Here is a 20,752-nt window from a genome sequence, read left to right as displayed (position 1 = left end):
TAGAATGTAACTGCAACCTACTTACAAATACTTTTATTACACCAATCATTACATGTTTGCTAATTATCTTTATTCTTCCTTGAATTAATTAGTGTCTTTAGAAACAAATTCAAGTAATGAAATTTGCCAACTTGTAGTGATTTTTGTAAAACCTTAGTGGCTGTGAAGATGCAAATAAGACTTGGCTCCTGATTCAGTTAGGAGACACTTGCTTGACCTGGAACAGCAGGCACAAATTGGATGCCCATCCAAATCCAGATGCTGTCTAATCACACTGCATCATTGCCAATGGGATGCACATTCAACTATACATTCAGGTGCATACTACCCTCCTTGTTCACAGCAACTAGCCATGCATAAATATTTGACATGTGATTACATGTGATTGCCATGTTAACATATTAAATCCATGTTAAAATCATATAAAGATCCTCATGCAGAATGTGATTTCAAATCTGTCACCAGCTAGGGTACATTTACACTCCTTTTTATAAAGAATGGTCCAAGGTACATTTACAAAACCAACATATATTAGTTATCCAGGACCAATTTTAGGAATTTATTTTAATCATGCAATTATTTATTTATATAAAACATTTTAACCCACGCTTGCTCCAAGGAGCTCATCCATTTTATTCTCACATCAACCCTGTGAGGTAGGTTAGCCTGAGAAAGAGCAATTGGTCCAAAGTCACCCAGCAAACTTTATGGCAGTGCAGAATTTGAATCTAGATAATCTAGATCCTAATGTGATATTCTAGCACTCTACCACACTGTAGTAAGAGAATGGGATTTCTAAATGTTGTCATTATTTGCAAGAACATCATTATATCTACTATATGTTAACACAGCCCTGACCTGGATGGCCCAGGGTAGCATGATCTCATCGAATCTTGGAAGTTAAGCAGGGTCAGCCCTGGTTAGTATTTCGATGGGAGATCACCAAGGAACTCTATGGTCACTATTGCAGAGGAAAACAATGGCAAACCACCTCTGTCTCTTGCCTGAAGACCCTATGAGGTCTCCATGAGTCAGCTGCAAATTGACGGCACTTTACACATCACATAAATATGTTTACATGTTAACATAATCATGCCATATTTCGCAATTGACTTAACAGAAGAATCATTGCAACCTAAAATAACTTCAGTTATAATTTGAGAATACACCTACTCATGGCCATTGAGATAGAGGACAATGTTCTCAATCTGTGGGGAAAGTACAGCTAAAGCACATTAAGCAAATTATCTGCATCTTATGCACAGTCAAGTTACATGATAAGGTAAAGCAAAATAAGGTGAGTTTGAATAAGTCCTTAATGGTTGTACATTAAGGTTTAACTATAGTTTATCAAAATCATATTTAAGTGACATAAGCTCCTGAAAACACCTAAACACCTAATAACGTTGATTTACCCTGACTTTATTCCTTAAAATGGTCCATTGCTGCTCCTTGACAGCTAGCAGGAATCCAGAGACTGAGAACAGGTAAACTGGTTGTGACACATATTCTCCACAATCAAGTCAGTTTTTGCTCCTTTTCTGAGAATGAGGAACCTAGACACAGTAGCATGTAAAGCACTGTAAGACTGTGGGCTATATCCCCATAATTTGTGGGCTATGTAAGACTGATTGTGGGCTATATCTTAAAAACTGAGGCTTGACTATGACTTGTGCAGGCAGAGAGGGATGTGATAAGTGTTTGTTATCTTTGTACCAATTCAGAAAATGAGGACAAAATAACTGAGGAACTAAGAGGAAGGGAGGCACTAATGGTCTCATGGGTTAAATTAATGAAGGCTACTTAAGAAGGATTCTAATGTCATATAAGATGGAGACTTATGAATTCATTGCATTCTCTCATTGAACACTCTCACACAGAAAGATAAGATGCAGATTTATTTTCTTTCATTAAAGTAACAGGCAATTCCCCAAAGCCCAGTCCCCTACTTCCTGCTACACAAAATAATTTGGTGAGGAAATAGGGTGGATTGTCCTGCCATTTTCCTGGATGATCACTCAGAGTACAGGAAAAGGATCTGGGCCTCCTCAGGGCTGGGCAGATTTTATGTGGGTCAATGAGGCACTACATCTCTCTGATATTTTGTCTTCTGGTAACTGTTGGCAGTCTCTTAGAAGATGATGGAACTGCAGGCTGGCTGGAGTAAGTAGCATAAATCAAACACTGCCTGGCCAGGGGAATGGGGAACAGCAAAAGTTAGCAATATAACAAAACATGCAAACACCACTGAGAGATGATCCATCTGTACAAGTCCATGTGCCAAGGGGCACTGACAGGAACAAAAGACGTGGCTTGCCTTCTGTTTTCACCTTGTTCATGGTTTTGTAAAAAAAAATGTGGGAATTTTTTGTTTTTATTTTTTTAAAAAATAAAAATGGTCTTTAGACAGACTACTGAAAACAACTCCGAGAGTAGAGCACCTTCTTCCTCAAGAGTCACCTTACGGAAGAGTTCAGAAAGGGTCAAATATTGACCAATAAATGGCTTCTTTGCTTTGTAATCTCACTTGTGGCTTCAGCAGGGATGCAGGATGGGAGTTTTCCTCAGTCAGTTGGTTTGGTTACCAAGGATAGCGGTTGGGCCTGTAACACAGCCAAGGCAGCCTGAGGAGAATGAATGGCTGCAAAGGAAGGAGGCGTGGTCAGGAGAGCTGTGGGGGCAATTGAGGAGAATGGGAGGGGCCTAGAGAGGAGTGATGACTGGCTATTCAAGCTAGAGGAAGAGGCGGCAGCTTTGCTTGATAAGAAAGAAGCTGAGTGCAGAGACAGCTGGGCTCTGGCTTCAGGTTTGGTGGTTAAGGAGAGGGGCTGAGCCTGTTCAGAATGGGTGGCAGCAGGAGCTGCAGGCGATGCCAAGGCTGTGGAGGGGGTGGCTGGAGAATCTAACATGCTGCCATGAGAGGATGCAGGGCTGTCACAGGATTTCTCAGCAGACAGGTACTGCACACATGGCTTCTTGTTCTTTGAGGCCACAGAATCTGTTCATGATAAAAGCAAAATTATTTACTAGTTAATTTATTTCCCAACTAACCTCTGCACTCAGAATAGTCTACCCTTAATTAATTTTATCATCACAGCAAGTCTCATGGAAGCTCAAGTCCAACCTCTGCATTATCCAGCATACCAAGGTGGACCAGTCTGGACAATAAACCTTTGCCAGTCAGGTAGTAAACTAAATGAGTGCTTGCTAAAAAATAAAGGCATATCTAAGAATATGTAAGAGGAGGTATTTCTAAGTAACATTGGAGGAGGAGGTACAAACAGGACAACAGTCCAAAACTGCTCATTTGATAGAGGCATATACAATATGCCTTCACAGTAGGTGATTTTCCAGAAATCTGTAATTCAAAGATGCTGAATAGCTTTGGGATGTTTTGTGAGCCTCCTTGCTTCTGCTGGAGTTCCTGCACTTGCAAAAGCTAAAGCTGGAAGTGACATGCCTGTTCAGATGTTCAAATAAAACCTTTAATTGCCATTTCTTGGTTTTTGATTCAGTAACCTTTGGTGCCATTCAAGATCTTTTCTGAGCCTTGAATAGTTTAATTAAATTAAGCCTATATAACATTTCCTGTGCTCCAACTGAATACTGTAGTTAGTAATCTGTAGAATGAAAGGCTTTTCCCATCACGTCCAACACAATCTTTTCTTCCGCTTCTCCCCCTTTTTAGTTTCGCTTAAAATCCAGTGTGATAAAGAGCTTAGGAGAGCCTGAAAGGCTACTCACTAATTCATGACATTTTGAGGCTATTCCTAATACTGGATGTATTCTAATGAACCAATATGGGTACCTGCAATTTTAAAAATGTTGTTTGCTATTCAAAGGAACACAAATGGAATTTCATGTATGCAGACCAGAAATGCAGAGGCTGACTTTTTTCCTCCATCTTCCTCTCCAAACTTCCACTAGCTTTTCTTATAATCCTCAGAAGCATTTTGATATCCCTATGATTGGCAGGAAACTGTATAATACTTACAAACATGTTTTTTCCTATGACAGAAACCATTTACTCTTCATCTTTTAGACATATATGAGAGGGGACATACATTTAACACTTAACACTATGTATTTTGATCTGGCTGTTTCTGTTTCAATGGAAGAAAAATTTAGTGCTGTCATCCTAGTCTTGGACCAGATAAACAGAATAATTTAGAAACCCTTCAGGTTATTAGTTGATCACCATCAGAGGTCCTCAATTAAGTGACTGACAACTAGAGATAGGGTTGTCTCTATGGTGACTTACAGTGCAGTCATATGCAGAGTTAAATCCTAAATCCATTGGAATCAATGGGTTTAGATGTAATTCTTATTATTGCACTTAGTATTGCACATGAAATGACTTCCCCACAGTGGCTCAGATGACACCTAGATTGTTAAGCTTAAAATGCAAGGTGCAAACTTATTTAATTTTCCCAGCCATTTGGATGTGCGTATGTGCACATGTGTTTCATCCTATTGGCAGCTGTGTTTGATTAATCATCTGTTTTTCTGCTGTTTATTTATTGCTTTCATTCTGCTACTCTTATGGTTGTTATTGGGTTTCCTGTATATACCATGAATACTGCTTTACCAATGTCAGAAGCTGCCTCGAACATTTTATGGAGGGAATGGTTAAAAAACATTTTAAATAACTACCACTATGAACTATGACCAGCCTATGGAAATATAATGCGCTGAGACTTACTTCCTGTTTCTTGGATTTGCTGTTGAGGTTGTTTCTCTCTTTTTCTCTTCTTTTTCTTACCCTGCAAGGTACAATCCCCAGTGATGATCATCTTAAATAAAGGCAGCCAGTAAAAATTCACTGAAGTGTGTCTTTGGGTTGAGACGTGATCAGGGGGAAATGGTAAGGATCTAGATAAGGAATTATTTCTAGGCTGAACAACTGCAGCCAAACAGCTTACACTACTAAATGTAAAACAGAAGAAAGTAATACTAAGTTTACATGCTATCATCATTATGCGTATTTTGGTTACAAGCTGCCCAGGAAGCCCACACATAGACTTTTGCCAGAAACACTTGATAGTTTATATTGTCTGGATCTAAACAATTATATCAAGACAGCCTGCATGATCTGAATTTCAATGCTAATTATGGCCCATTTGGAACCCTTTCGGGCTGCTGCAGGCTGATTCAGATTCTCTGATCTGAATCTGGTTGCTGAATTTTGGCGGCAATTCGGACCCATTATATCCTATGGGCCATTGAAGTCAATGGCGAAAACATAGGGTATATTTTGAGGGCTGGAGGGGAGGGGGTTTGAGGGAGAGGCTCCAAACTCGCAGGGTAGCTGCTGGAGCCTCTTCCCAACAAGTTTGAAGAATGTTGGACCAGGGGGTCCAATTCTACGGGCCCCCAAACAGGTTGCTCCTATCCCCTCCATTGTCCTCTATGGTGGGAAAAAGTAACCTTTTCCCTCCATAAAGAACAATGGAGGGGATAGGGGCAACCTGCTTGAGGGGCCGTAGAATTGGACCCCCTGGTCCAATACTCTTGAAACGTGGTTGGTATCTTGGTGAGAGGCTCCAGCAGCTACCCTGCAAGTTTGGAGCCTCTCCCTCAAGCCCCCTCCCCTCCAGTCCCTAGAATATACCCTATGTTTTCGCCATTGACTTCAATGGCCCATAGGATATAATGGGGCTGAAATTGACATTCGGCTGGCCGAAAGACTCCCCAATGTCTTGTACTGATGAAACTGACATGCGGGAGTCTTACTGCCAGCCGAAATTGATAATGCCTGATTCGGCCAAATCCGAATGGGCCGAATTTGTTTTGTTTTTTTTGCACACCCCTAGTGCTAATACTGCTGAACTCTTTGAAATACCACACTCTGTGAGGGGAAGCCATGTGCCTGAGAAGCTCTGGCTGCCCTGGCAAAAAAAATAAAGAAGGTATCGTGCAATATAACATACATCTTGAATGAAGCTTATGTTCACAAGAACAGAAAAAGGGGGCTTCCATCAGATACATGATACATTTAAAAATGCCAAAAAGCCCACAAAAACATCACAATAAGAAATACAGTGGTAGTGTCTTGAAAAGTTTGCAAAACGAAAGAGGCAAGAGCAGAATAAGAAAAGAATTGGACAGGGGCAAACCAGCTGGTGAGACAAATATATCAGACATACTGATCAGTAATCTCATTATAACAACCTCTTATCCTTTATGAAATTTGCCATTAATACGGTGACAATGAGAAGTTTCCAGGAAGCACTTAAACAAAGGCAGCAAGGGGACTTGTGGGAAGCTGATGAGAGAGAGAGGAGAGAGAAAGAGAGAGAGAGAGAGAGAGAGAAAGAGAGAGAGAGAGAGAGAGAGAGAGAGAGAGAGAGAATGAAACAATTTGAGAAAACTCTCCAGCTTTGATTGTAGTAGTGCCTGTTAATATTTCACAAAAGTGAGCAATACATGAAGCACTAAAATTTCTTTGTAAGTATAAGGGTTATATACTTGCTTTAAAATGAAGGTAGGGAAGAAGGAATCATTAAATCCACCATTCAATGGTCATACTCTGGATCTAGTGCAGAATATGGCCATCAAAGGATGGACTTATTAATTTTCCTTCATCAACCAATAGGGAGACTGCAACCAAGAAATATGGAGTAGACTGAGATTGGAAAGTCAGCCATGAGAGAGAAGAGGGAGAGGGGTGGCTGTGGACCGTGTGCCCAATCTCCGCTCAGAGCATGGGCAGGCAGGTGCCTCTGGCTGCGTGCAGTTAAAGAGAGACCCTTTGAGTACAGCAGGAAAAGGCCCCGCATGCCCAATCTCCAAGCGGGAATTGGGCATGCAAGGCCCTCCAGCTGCCTACACTTAAAGGGAGCCCCTTTAAGTGCAGGCTGCTGGCAGGAAAGGGCTCCGCACACCCGATCTCTGAGTGGAGATCGGACGAGCAAGGCCATCCAGCTGCCTGCACTTTGTCACAGGCTGGGGTGCCAGTCAAAGGGAGTCCAGAACAAGCCAGGGTCAGTAGCCAAGAAGACAGTGCAAAGTCTAAAAAGCCAAGCTGGGGTCAGGAGCCAGAAACACAGAGCCAAGTCCAAATCACTATCCAGAAACGTAGTCCAAAGCCAAGCCGGGGTCAGGAGCCAGGAACATCAAGCCAAGTCCAAAGCCAGGGGGTGCAAAGGTCTAAGTACAAGAGCCAAGCCGGAGTGGATGCTAGCAGCACGAAGCTGACTTGTTGCTTTCGTGAAGGGTACTGCCCAGAGTGTGGAATTAAATGCTGCTACCAATTAGCCAGCTGCACGATCAGCCAGGCTCCTGTTAGAACTCTGGGCTGGCTGAGCGTCTCCCTTGTAGCCTGGCCTCTCCTCGTCTGCTTGCTAAGTTTTGTCGCAGTCGCTCCATTAAACGAGTCACACATGGGGGTGAGTCAGAAGGACTTTCAGCTTGCAGTTCTTCCTTCTTATCTGGGCCAGGTGTGAATACTACTGTTACAGGCACTTGCCAGCTATTCTCCTCTGCTGCTTCAGAGGGGCCAGCTGTGGTTTCTGCAGGCTCTGTCAGCTCATCCTCATCCATGCCCATGACACACTTAAGGGGCTCCCTTTAAGTGCAGGCAGCTGGCGGGAAAGGGCCCCACACGCCCAATCTCCAAGCAGAGATTGGGCGTGCGAAACCATCCGGCTGCCTGCACTTAAAGGGGCAGCTGATGGTAAAGGGCCCCGCACACCTGATCTCTGAGCGGAGATTGGGCAGGTGAGGCCATCCAGCTGCCTGCACTTAAAGGAAAGGGCCCCGTGCACCCGATTTCCGAGATCGGGCAGGCAGGCTGTGGCTCGCAACCGGTGGGACGTTCTTGTGGGGGCGGGGCTTGGAACCAGGATGTCCCCAAAGTGACATCATCACATTGGGGATCCTCCGCCGCCCCGGGAATGCCCCCCAAACTCCCCCACTGGCAACGAAAATGGACCTGGCAACCCTATGCGGCAGACATACTGGCGCTGATCAATTAATCATCAAAGCAACAGGGGGATGGACTTTTGCAACCCTGGAAACACAAATAGTGGCATCCAAAGCTCAACAGGCAGTGCTGGCTGCCAACAAGAGAGCTCTCATTCTGCTCTGTGGGAGCAGAATGGATATATACCCCCAAGCTCACACGCAGCTGTTTTTACTTTGCAGCAGGCAGTTAGGCACAGAGAGAGAGTTAGAGGCAGAGATGAAAGGGAACTGGAAGTCATTCATCAGTGTGCAAACGGTGGGGTTGGGGGTGCTTGGTGCTTACTCAGGGCTCTGAGGCACTTGTCCTGCTCAAGCCAAGCACAGGAGCTCAAGCCAGTGGGTTCCTCAGCCGAGGACCCACACTCACCCTCATAGAGATTCTTGAACCCTCAATTTCTCTCCTGCCCCTTGCCCTTTGGACCCTCGGATCCTTGACTTCCACGCCTCTGGGCATCCTCTTCGGCTTAGCATCATCAGCTGTCTTTACTGTGCCTCCCCCCCCCCGCCAATCCTCACCAAACTAGGAGGGCAGATAGAGAAGCATCCTGGGGAGCTCTGTGAGTAAGATGCCTCTATCTTACAGGGGGGCTGTTCAACACGCTCCTCCTGAAACTGCAGCTTTGATTGCCCCAGAAAGCACTTTTCTGGGGCACTTGCTTTCAGGGGGCTGCTACTCAGCCCCCTGAAATCCAATCCTCACAAAACTTGGAAGGCAGCTAGATGGGCATCCTGGGGAGGTACTCTGTGAGTCTGAGATCTCCAGATTGCAAGGGGGTTGTTTGACACACTAATGAATTTGAGTGATTTCCCCTGAGAGCACTTTCCTGGGGGCATCTGCTTAGGGGAGTGGGTACTACTCAGCCCTCTGAAATCCAATCCTCACCAAACTTGGAGGGCAGGTAGAGGAGAGTCAGCTGGAGACATGCTGTGAGTTTGGCATCTCTAGCCCACAGGGGGACTGTTCTACCTTATCACAAACCTCACAAAACTAAATAAAGTTTGGTAAACGGGAAGGTTTGTGCCCATCCCTAATCTGTAATGTAAAGTTAGCGCTAGATCCCAAATGGCTATTATTGGATTTACCTTTTCATAAGCTTAAGCTCATTTCAGCTTTATTGGCAATGGCACATTTGTGTATTGCAACAAACTGGAAGACGGATAAAACTCCATCTTTAACATTGTGGAAGGTTAAAACTTGGAATTAAAGCTCTCTTTAATGCTTAACCCTACAGATTCAGATTCTAAATCATCTCACTTTGTGGACAAGTGGATGCCTCTTATTTCTTATTTGGAGGGAATGAAATGTCATAAAGGGGGGGGGAAGAGATCCCCAACAAATATAGGTTCCTTTTTGCATGATCAATATATCTCCTGTAATAGTGTACTGTATTTTACTTGTTTTATAATTAAATTGAATTTTAAAAAGGAAACAAAAACCATAGTATCCTCCATTATTATTTAGGGGTGTGAAAGTTGGACAATAAAGAAAGCTGACAGGAAGAAAGTGAATTCATTTGAAATGTGGTGTTTGTGCAGAGGAGAGTTCTAGATCAAATCCAGCCTTTAAAGTAATGTCTTGGTGGTATCTAACCCCGGTCAAACTCTCGCACATGTCCACAACTATATCGCCTCAATGTTGGAAGCTTTGTTGTGAGAAGGCGACTTTCTACCACACATGGTGGTCGTGTAGACATATTTACAAATTTTGGTCCCAGGTAAGATCTCAAATATTAACTCTGGTAGGATATGATGTTCCCCTAGATCCTCGACTAATGTTGCTAAATCTGTGGCCGGAGAGTGTCATTCCTAACAAACATAGAAAACTGATAAATCTACTCTTTACAGCCTCAAAAAATGTTATAGCTAAGAAATGGAAAGACGAACATCCTCCGACAATTAATTTATGGCTATCTAAAGTATGGGAATATTTTTTATTAGAAACTGTTTCCATTTTTAACATGAGTGATCAGAATGAATGTGAACTAATGAACCCAACTGGTAAATGGTATCCAATTGTGGACAAATTAACCTTTGAATCTTTTGACTGGAAAGCGATTAGAACAGCAAAATACTCATTGTTATTAATAAGCTAGCAAACCTCTATCAGTATTTTAGTAAGTTAAATTGGAAGTCTGTATACTCACTGACATATATATGAAAAATTGTTAAGATGTTGTTTAAGAACCTGTATTTATTTATGTTTTAAGTTAAAATCCAATAAAATATTATGGTAAAAAAAAAATCAAATCCAGCCTGAACTCTCCCTAGAAGCTAAAATGACTAAACTGAAGCTATTGTACTTTGGTTACATTATGAGAAGACAAGAGTCACTAGAAGAGTCAATGCGAGGAAAAGTTGAAGACAGCAGGAAAAAAGGAAGACCCAACATGAGATGGATTGACTCTATAAAGGAAGCCACAGCCCTGAACTTGTAAGACCTGAACAAGGGTGTTAAATGAGGACATTTTGGAGGTCATTAATTCATAGGTCAGAAGCAACTTGATGGCACTTAACTCACACACATCTAGCCCTTATACTTACAAAGAATTCTTTCCCCGGTGTCCAGTAACACCAAGAAGTCAAAGGCTAAGCAAGACTTTTGCTTGTTATCCACAATCTTGTGTAACTACCTCCCGCTACCACTCCCTGCCCAAGCTGGTCACTTGATTCCACCCTCTGTATTATTATTATTATTCTCTGTCATTACCCTTGCTTTACACAATTTGCCACACAACCCCTTGCATCACCCCCAATCTCTCACTCTCTTTTTTAAAACTTCATTCTTGGAAGCAATTTTGTAGAGTTACAAAATACAAAAAATACTTAACGTATGGGTGCAGAGCTGGGTTTCCTTAAAGCCAAACCTGGATATGTTTACCATAGAATATATGCTAGATTTCTTTAGCATTGCATACATACACACAATCAATTAGGACTAGATTCTAATTCAATAGCACTTTAGAGACCAACAAGATTTTCAGGGTATAAGCTTTCAAGTATCAAAACTCCCTTCATCAGATTAGGACTTACATAGTTATCTCGTGCAGACCAGGTAGGGTATAGCTGAGAATGAAGCTGTCTCTCCTTCCGGGCTAGTTCATAGTACTTGGCTTGCTCCTCACGGGACAATGAATGCCACTGAGGTATGGGAAAAGACAGTGAAGACTGAAGCATCTGGTGACGTTTGGACATCATCTCCCTCCTTTAAAGACAGGACTAAAAATCATGCTTTCCCTTTATGTACAAGGGCTCAACAATGGAGTTATAGGAGAACCCATAAATGGCAGAATTACTTTTCTACACAACTCTTGCAGGTACAGTTCTTTCAAGGTCTAGGTCTAGAAATAGTATGCTCCCCTCAGTTCCTTGGAACACAGGCCCCAGCCCTTCTTTGCTGATGCACTCTGCCCTTTTCTGACACTATTTTACAGCCTCTCCTATTCCAAAGGCCAATACAAAAAATTGCCAATTTTTATATCATCCTTGTCTCCTCTTTTCCTCATCTCCCATTTTTTTCAGAGCCCTGCTTTTGAGCCTCCTGCTGTCATTACACTTCATTAATCACTCCGTCTCTTACCAGCCTCTCTAGCATTCTTGGCCCCAGCATACATAGGCCGCCCGCTGCGAGGTTTCTTCAGAGACCCCTTTTCCTTCAAATCCCCAAATTTCATCAAGCCACCTTTTCTTCCACCTACCTTTTCCCCAGGTTCCTCTTTCTCAGTCCATTGCCTGCTCAGCATCTTTCCTGACATCTTGCTTTGGGCTTTCTGTCCCACACTTTCCCTATCTACTAGACAATTTTCCCAGTGTTCAGCCAATCCATAAAACTACTCTTGTCCTTCTGCATGACGTTTATCCCTCGCATATTTCATCACAAGATGCTATATTGCAAATGTTCCACACACCAGCTTAGCTAATGTGTTACTTTCACTGCCACAAGGCAATATAATATAGATACAGCCTACCTTTACATGTTATTCAGTAGCCTAAATGATGGGGAAAGGGATAGAGTAGAGAAGCCAGTTAGTTATTTGTTTTGTACCCTTCTTCCTAGGATCTGATTGATAGCTGCACTCTCCTTCAGTGTACACTCTGCCACCACCTTGGCTCGCATCTCCTTCATGTACAACATGAATGCATTCAGAGGTTTCTTTATATGGGGTTTCTTCTCCTCTTCCTTTTTGACAATGACAGGCGTTTTTCTGGAACAGTGATATCTTTTATTACAGTCCTATAGTCGTGATTATAGCCACAGACTCTCTCCTGCCTGTTGTGCAGGCAACAGAGAAAAAGACACTTAAGAGAAGATTGCTTCTTTTTAATGGACAACCATTAAAACCTGATCAGATGGCTAAACCATGCAAATACTGTCATGACATTTTTTGCATGCAACCCAGAGTAAATCTTATGGTACCCCGTAGTGAGCTTTTCCCTCCGCAGGTGTCATAATTAAGGTTTCACACTCACAGGGCACACCCATCATGTAGTGATAATTCCTGTTCCACATTCTTGATGGTTGTAATGGGAAAGATAGTCAGTGTGTCACAGCTCTATTTATAAGGTAAGAACTCAAGTTAAAGTATGATAGTATCAGGTGGATCTAGGTGGAGAACTTGACAGAAGGATGCAGAATTCTAAATCATCCTCATGGCAAGAATAACTTGATCTATTTCATATATCCTTATATCTTACCAGCCAAGGATGGGCCACTGTGAGGATCAAAAAATGTGCACAATCTTAGCAGCCACTGATAAAACTTGTGGTTCTGCAAACCCAGGAACAACCCCAGATTTGCAAAAAATCAAATTGTTTGAAAACCAGTTGTGTGCATATGTGTGTGCTAAAAACCCTTGAAACAGTAAACACAGAGATGTTGCAAAAAATAAGCTACAAAGTTGGAGGGCATTTTGGGATGGTGTAGCAACTCAAAATGTCACACAAAAAGAGTCGGCACTAGTCACCTGAGACAGGTAAGAATGGGAAGCTGCCACCAGTTTTGGCTTTCCTCCCCTCTCCCACTTTGCTACATAAGCAGCATTGGACTAGGGGGAGTGGGGAGGAAAGACTAAGTGGGCAGACAATTGTGTGTGGGGAAGTTGGGGTAGGTAGGTGAAATGAGCACTGAGTAAGGGGAGTAAGAAGAAAGCAGGTGCTGGTGTGGGGGGAGAGGGGATAGCTGGGATCTCCCTTCCTTGACAAGCCCTCATGTGTTCTACTCTGGTACCATGTATAACAACACCTGCAATACTGAGAGCTAGTGGCCGTCCCTGTAATATAAGAAACAGGCATTAAAAAGGTATGTATACAAGTGGGCACTGCAAGAGCTGAGAGAAAGTGAGGGATAAACCTTTAATCTTGAGTTCTGGAATCCAGTGTAGTTGTGTCATTTAACGTGTGCTGGCAAAAATCCTGCTAGTGTCATCACTTGCCATGTTCACATGAGATGAAGGACAGGAGGGAGATGGATATCTGAGATGAGCTAGCATGGCCAATTCTACTAGATAGTCCGCTTTTACAACACATATTATAAGACACAGGTAGGCTGGGTTGTAATGAGCTTATGGGAGAGATGATAAACTAATAAATCCAGAGTAATAATGTTACACTGATAGCAATTCTTTCCCCATCACAAAATAAAACATCCAGGCAACACCTAGCTATCATATTACTTACGAGTTCCCTTCAGGGCTCAAGCTGGGCTGTGTAGGCTCTTGTTTAACTATGGGTGACACAATGGTGGGATGTGGGATTCCTGAGGGATGAAGTCCATGAGCAGGAGGAGGAACCATGTGTGGAGAAAACCTGCTGGACATCAAGCTGGTACACAATTAAAAGTTAGATGCTGAAAATAAATTCATTTCAGACTCTTCAATTCAAAATATCCTACTCATTACCACTTCCTCTAATTTCATAGTGATTTGAGAACATCTACTACAGAGATCCGTGAGACAGATGACGGAGGGTTTGCTGAAACAACTCTTTAATTAAAAAGATGACCATTATGGGAAATTTCTGTTCATTATCAGAAATATAGTTGTGAACTAATTTTCTCTTGCTGACTAAAAAGCGATATCTCTACGGATCCATATTATATTCAGCATGCCAAAAGGTATAACATTTGCTAATGTATCTGAACACAGAATCATGAGGGAAATGTTTCATTCTTTCCTATGGTTCATTTCCCCCCAGCTTTATGTCATTTTGTTGACAATATGAAGTTTAACTGAAAGTGGCATCAATCTGAGAAAACCAAGCTCCTACGTATTTTTTACAATTATTACAAACATCAGACATAGGACACAGCATCAAAGTCCTTCCATAAAGGACTACATAAAGATGACCATTTTCAGACAGCTGGAGCAAACCCCCCTTAACCTCTTGAACACTGTACATTTTGCACTCTTTTTTCATTTAGAAAATTCTGAACCATTATACTGTAGAAGAGTTATCTATATTTTAAGCATTTTTGAGTAGCACTGCCAATAAATATATTTGCAGTTTGCCAGTACTGTTCAAACAGGAGGTAGTTAATTGCTATATGAAAACCTTACATATTGCCTTCTCTGGCTCATAATCATTTAGCTGAGCAAAACAGAAAGGATCACTTGCAACTGATCATGGCAAATCAACTAACAGTTTCAGGTAATATATGTCATTAATTTTCCCCCCGGTCGCTCACAGGTAAACATATAGTCAGCAATGCTATATTTATTTTAATAGGAAAGTCTCCGGAAAAACCCCTTCTACTGTATAAAAGCAATTCTTACACCACTTTTAAACATGGGGCTGGTTGCCCTGTGTGTCTATTTCATACTGAGGTTGTAAACCTGTGTTTGTGTCGTAACACTTCAGACTATGAATAGCTGCTTATATGGTAGAATACTCCATTCTAAAACATTTCTTGCACACAGAAAACCATCTCAAAGAAGGTTCTAGCTTCGCCCCTCTCGCTATAATGCTAGTTATCTACATGTAAGAATATTTTTCCCATGATGAAGCATTCCATCATGTAAATTCCCTGCCCCTGCAGCTTAAAATGGTACAGGCAAGACTGAGGTTTACCACCTCAGGAGGTAGACCTTACCATTCTGTTTGAACCCACCTGGACATTGAGGCATTCATAGCCAAGGCAGGGTATGAGTGTCTGAACCCACCTGGAGGAATGGAATACACTGGCTGTCCTTGCCTAAAATTGACAAGAAAAAACAGAGCATTTTGACCACAGGGCTACAAATACAAGATTTCTTATTCAAAATTACACTTTCAATTTGACTGGCAATGAATCAAGATACTAATACAGAAAAAAATACTTGTGTTAAAAATTAAAATCAGGGCTACCAATCTTTTATTAATTAAGTAGGCCACTGCACACATGGAATCTACTGCCAGCCAAAGTATGTCTTCCTGAGAATGTTTTAAAATGTGGCAATAAGAAGTTTCAAATACTGCATGTAGCATTTTGGCTCAGAAACATAGCTGTGCCAAGAACACTTTTCAGGGCTACAAGATGCAGTTCACTATATTTTGTCATTAGCATTCCTTGCCACCACACCTTTTTATACTAGAAACCCACAACTTGACCTTGCTTCATTTCCCTCAACAATGGTATATTCTGTGCCCTAAATTCCAAATAAACTGAATTCCTGAATCTTGAAAAAACACAAATTCTACAAAATACAAACATGCATATTGATTATTTCTAGACATAGAAACTGGATTTGATGGAGGAACTGCATATCCCTCTTTAATTAGAATGGAACAATTAAAAACTTAAGATTATCCACCCTTCTAGGGGTTCCTTGCATATGTGAGTTGCACAATGCATCACTGTCAAATCCAGGGGAAAACATGAAGTCAGCATATCAGCTGACTCTCTGGAAACTAACTGTACAGTAATTCCATAGAGTTTTGTAGAATGTTGGGTGACATGCTGACATAATTTCTGGGTTTTCACCTTACTGTGATGTTGACACCTTGTGCGACATCACATCCACCCACTTGGGAGGGGCCATGGCTCAGTAGCAGACCATCTGCTTGGCATGCAGAAGGTCCTAGATTAAATCCTTGGCATCTCCAGTTAAAGGACCAGGCAGTAGGTGATGAGAAAGACCGCTACCTGAGACCCTGGAGAGCTGCTGCCAGTCTGAGTATACAACACTGAGCCTGATGACCAAGAGTCTGATTTATTATAAAGCAGCTTCATGTGTTCACTCCATGCCACACCCCAAAAGCTCCTGGGGATGCTGCACGACAGCCTGGCATCCTTAGTTGGCACTGAAGCTGAATTCCCTTCTGAAAGAGATGTCTGTGCTTTTATGCTCTATCTTAAAACATTTAATTTCAAGGGGCTTTTAAGAGAAAGCGTTTTTAATGGAGCCCTGTAACTTAATCACTACTGGTTGGTTTCATTCTGTATTATTAAATACTGCATGTATTTCAGTTTCATGAAAGCTCCTTTGTGGACCTTATGGGTCAAAATATTTAATTTAAATATCATTTACATTAAAAAGTGGATACAAAATTAGCCAATAAAAAATTAAAGTAAAAAATAAATGAAATATACGGTGAAGACAACAACAAGAAAGAACACAAAGACAACAAAGGAAGAAGGAGGATTGAGGAGGAAGAAAATTTATACCCCACACTTCACTCAGAGCAGCTTACAATCTCCTTCCCTTCCTCTCCCCACAACAGACAATCTGTGAGGTAGGTGGGGCTGAGAGAGCTCTGAGAACTGCTCTTTGAGAGAACAGCTGAGAGAACTGTGACTGACCCAAGGTCATCCAGCTGGCTGCATGTGGAGGTGTGCGGAATCAAACCCAGTTCTCCAGATTAAAGTCAGCCGTTCATAACTACTACATAAACACTACACCAAAACTGGTGTTCCCATAGCCCCCATAGCCCCCATAGTTTCCCATTCATTTAAATGCCTCATGTGCAAAGGAATGCATGCATGGAGCACCTGCAGAAGTCTGAACTGTGGGCACTGTCTGATTTCACTTTGTTTCATGGAATGTAAACTCCCAAAACTTACACTGCAGGTAAGTTCTACTAAAACTTTAATCAGAGGATACATTAATGGAATATGTTTTTAAAGTTACTTTGTTTCAAACATTTTATGCTACCTTTCAACCAGCAAATATGAAAACATCTGAACAATTTCAAACAGCATTAAAAAATATAAAATAATTCAATAAAAACACCTAAACATACAACACCACAATTGTATTCCATCCCCTTGTGGAGGACCCTGAGCTGGCGAGTCTTGCCCTCCATGCATAGCTCTGCAGTGCAGATGGTCAAGGCCAAGCTCTCCAGAGTACAAGGGCAGACCGTGCACTTCACAGCAGACCTATGGAACAGCCAGCAGCACATCTACCTCTCCCTTACCGTCCACTGGTAGCAACTGGAGGACCTCTCCATCGGGGCAAGACCAGGGCCCTGGGAGGAGGGAACAGTCCTGTGGCCTACCTACAAAGTGGTTTTGCAACATGCACAGGGGATGGATGCAGACCACATGGCAAAGAATATCACCACCATGATCCAAGCTAGCCTGAGGGAGTGGGTGGGCATGGGCAACATCGTCCATGGGTACATGGTCAGGGACAGCAGTGTCAACACGCTGGTGGGGGTTAAGGCTGTGTGTTTCAAGAGTATCATGCTGCATCTGGTGGTGAGGGATGCTTTCAGGCTGGGAAGCAGTGTCAACCCCACCAGGGACACCACCACACTTGAAACGTGCTCCTTGTTGGAGACCTGCCAGTGCCGGGCTGCCCACTTCTCTCGCAGCATCAAGTCTGCCTACCAGTTGCGTGAAAGGTATGTGGGGGGGGGGGAGAGAGCCTGAACATCAGATAATACCCCCCGAAGAATTGGCGCTTTTGAGGAGCATGCATGGTACGGCATGACGACGGGAGGATTCTCGGGACGCTCCAAGCCGCCCGATCCCTTTTCATTTAGTTGGGGGTCCTCTGGTTTCGGGGTTCTCCCGATGGCAGGAGGCTTGTTGCAGCCCCTCCCCGCTCTGGCAATGCAGGGGGGGTCCGATTAGTGGAGTGGAACATGGTCACCATGTTTTCCACCCAGCCACGACCATCCGACCTTTTTAATTTCATTGGGATTAAAATATACTTCACAAGATTATTACAAATTTAGCAACACAGAAGAAGAAACTCAAGAAAAGAACTGTGAGTACGCATATATTTAATGTTTAAAGAAGAGAAGATGGCTAGTGAAAGACCTTGATTGCATTTGCCCAGAATGGAGAGAAATAATGGCAGGAGAGCGAGTGGGAATGAACTGAGTATGTGGATGTTTGTATGCTTTTTCGGGGAGACCTTGGCCTTTTTTCCTCCTGGCAAGGACTTTTTCCAGATATAGGAGATATTATGGTTGAATGTCTTTTGAACTTTGAATGAATTAACTTGAACTGAGTACTTGAAATGGCGTCCATAACAAGAGAAGAGGAGGAGGAGGAAATTGATGACAATATCATGGTGGGAGAGATGTCTGTTGAACAATTCCTGAGAGTCTGTTGAACAATTCCTGAGAATCTTGAAAGAAGGAATACGGAAGGGGATAGAGGAAGCTTGTGCAAGTCTATTAGAAAAAATACCTAATCCACAAGTGGAAACAGAGAAAGAGGAAAAATCAGAGCAACCCATCCAGATCATTGCAGAGAATTTGGAGTATCAGCAAAAGATGGAATGTGTTGACTCCCTACCTTCACCAATTCAAACTGTGGGAAAGACAACAATAACATTGACTCAATTAAAGATAGAGGCATCCCAAAAGAAGGTGCAAAGACTATCCTTTGAAAGGAAAAATTGGAAAAAGAAAAGAAAAAAGAGATGTGCATGAAAATTTAAAGTGGGACCATGATTTGTTGAGAGTTAAAGAGGGGAGTTTGGCAAATTACCAAACCTGTAAGGGAAAAAGACATGTAGACATGCTGTTTCAAAAAAGTAGACTGTTGATCTACAGGAAAAAAATTAAGTTATATGGAAAGGATGAAATGTGTATGTTTTAAATATATGCTCAGATGGAATAAATTGACCTTGCAAATTAGATATGAATTTAGATTAGTTTGAGTAAAGCAGACTATAATTGATGATTAATTAAACAAAGGTGAAGATGAACTGGGTAGGGCCAAGATATTATAAGAATGAGAAACCTAATTTGGAACGTTTAGTTAGGGATGATAAAGTTGGAGATTGGGATTGATATGGACTACCTAGTATTTAGATGATAAGGCAGATATTACTAATAGTGTTAAAATTGATTTAATATATGTACAATGTGAAATTAACAATGGTTGAAAGTGGTTCCAGTATATGGTGTATTAAAGATGTAACATTTTGTGCTGATAGTTCTATAGGAGAATATTTGGGAGAACTAACATAGCATTGTAACCACCAGTTACAAATTCCAGTATGGAGGAATTTGGATCCTAATATAAAAAGTAAAGGTTCCCTTGCTCGAAAGCCAGTCGAATCAGACTCTAGGGTTGCGGTGCTCATCTCCGTTTCAAAGCCGAAGAGTCAGCGGTGTCCGAAGACGTTTCTGTGGTCATGTTACCTTCCCACTGAAGTGGTACCTATTTATCTACTTGCAATTTCTTGCTTTTCGAACTGCTAGGTTGGATCCTAATATAGTACCACTTATAAGTTGAGACTATTAAAATGGTCATAGCTTCGTTAAAATGGTAATTTAACCTTAAATAATATTGAGTTCGATAATGAAAATTTAAAAGGATAAAAGGGGGGGAACCTAAAAATATATAAAAATATAAAAATTTGAAATTTATAACTCAAGTTTATACTAGGAATAAAAACTTTACAGACTATTGGAGTAGACAGGAATTATATATGAGGGACCGCATTTCCCCATATATTCCCCAAAGAGCACTTCAGTCGGGGACACAACACCGGCTGGTGACCCCAGGCCCTAAGGAGGCCAAGCTTGCGGCAACAAGGGCCAGGTCCTTTTCAGTGGCGGCTCCTATCTGGTGGAATGAGCTCCCAGAGGAGATCAGGGCCCTGCGGGACCTTGTGCAGTTCCGCAGGGCCCGTAAGATGGAGCTCTTCCGCCAGGCTTATGAGTAGGAGCCGCCACAGCCACTTCCACCACCGCTCCTTCATAGAGAGATACTGCAGGAGGGCTGGGTAACATCTTTCCATGACCCTAGCCTTCCCCTCTGCTATGCAAGATGTTGGGAGTTTTATATGTGCATCCGTTGGAACCGATTTTTAACTGTTTTAACTTTTATATACTGTAGGCACTTTGTGCTCTGTGTGAGCCGCCCTGAGCCCATTCGCAGAGAGGGCGAGGTATAAATGCAATAAAATAAATAAATAAGAACCTTGCCAGGAGAAGATGCCGTTTTTGAATGCTAACTTGTTAAACCGACTATTTGAAAATATCATTATCATTTAACAAATGAAATAGGTATATCTTAAAAAACATTTCTAATTGATGTTTGTACTCAATTTGGATTTGCTCTGTGGACAGAATATAAGAAAAATGTAATTTTTCTGGTTTGGCTAGGTTATTGCTTAGAAAATATTTATAGCCTTGGTGTGTAGGAAGTTTTTTGTCATAAAGTTATGTTATGTGTGTTCATTATTTTAAAAACCCAATAAATATATTGGGGTTAAAAAAAAAAAGAATTGGCGCTTTGAGCATCCCCTCATCTACACTTGTCTCTTATTGAGGATACTGTTGCTGTAGATTAGCGTTCCATCTCACTCACCCACCCACCCACCCCATTATTGAGATGGTTTCTGGG

At 42.0% G+C, this 20,752-nt stretch overlaps 1 protein-coding gene across 1 annotated transcript in view; it reads right to left on the bottom strand.

Annotated features, from left to right (window-relative positions):
• Window positions 1-1,896: 1,896 nt before the first annotated feature.
• TCF7L1 (transcription factor 7-like 1 (T-cell specific, HMG-box)) overlaps window positions 1,897-20,752 on the bottom strand; it is a 130,461-nt gene continuing 111,605 nt past the window's right edge. The window contains exons 7-12 of the mRNA XM_015419506.1: window positions 15,068-15,151; window positions 13,639-13,782; window positions 12,008-12,167; window positions 10,996-11,103; window positions 4,703-4,763; window positions 1,897-2,998 (exon numbers count right to left, since the gene is read on the bottom strand). Coding sequence (XP_015274992.1) covers window positions 2,565-2,998; window positions 4,703-4,763; window positions 10,996-11,103; window positions 12,008-12,167; window positions 13,639-13,782; window positions 15,068-15,151 — 991 coding nt within the window. The 3' untranslated portion in view covers window positions 1,897-2,564. The remainder of the gene's footprint in view (window positions 2,999-4,702; window positions 4,764-10,995; window positions 11,104-12,007; window positions 12,168-13,638; window positions 13,783-15,067; window positions 15,152-20,752) is intronic.

Source organism: Gekko japonicus, unplaced genomic scaffold, assembly GCF_001447785.1.
Source record: "Gekko japonicus isolate JY-2015 unplaced genomic scaffold, Gekko_japonicus_V1.1 scaffold795, whole genome shotgun sequence".
NCBI classification, from domain to species: Eukaryota; Metazoa; Chordata; class Lepidosauria; order Squamata; family Gekkonidae; genus Gekko; species Gekko japonicus.
The sequence above is the reverse complement of the archived record's forward strand: the minus strand, read 5'-3'. Positions and strand labels throughout refer to the sequence as shown.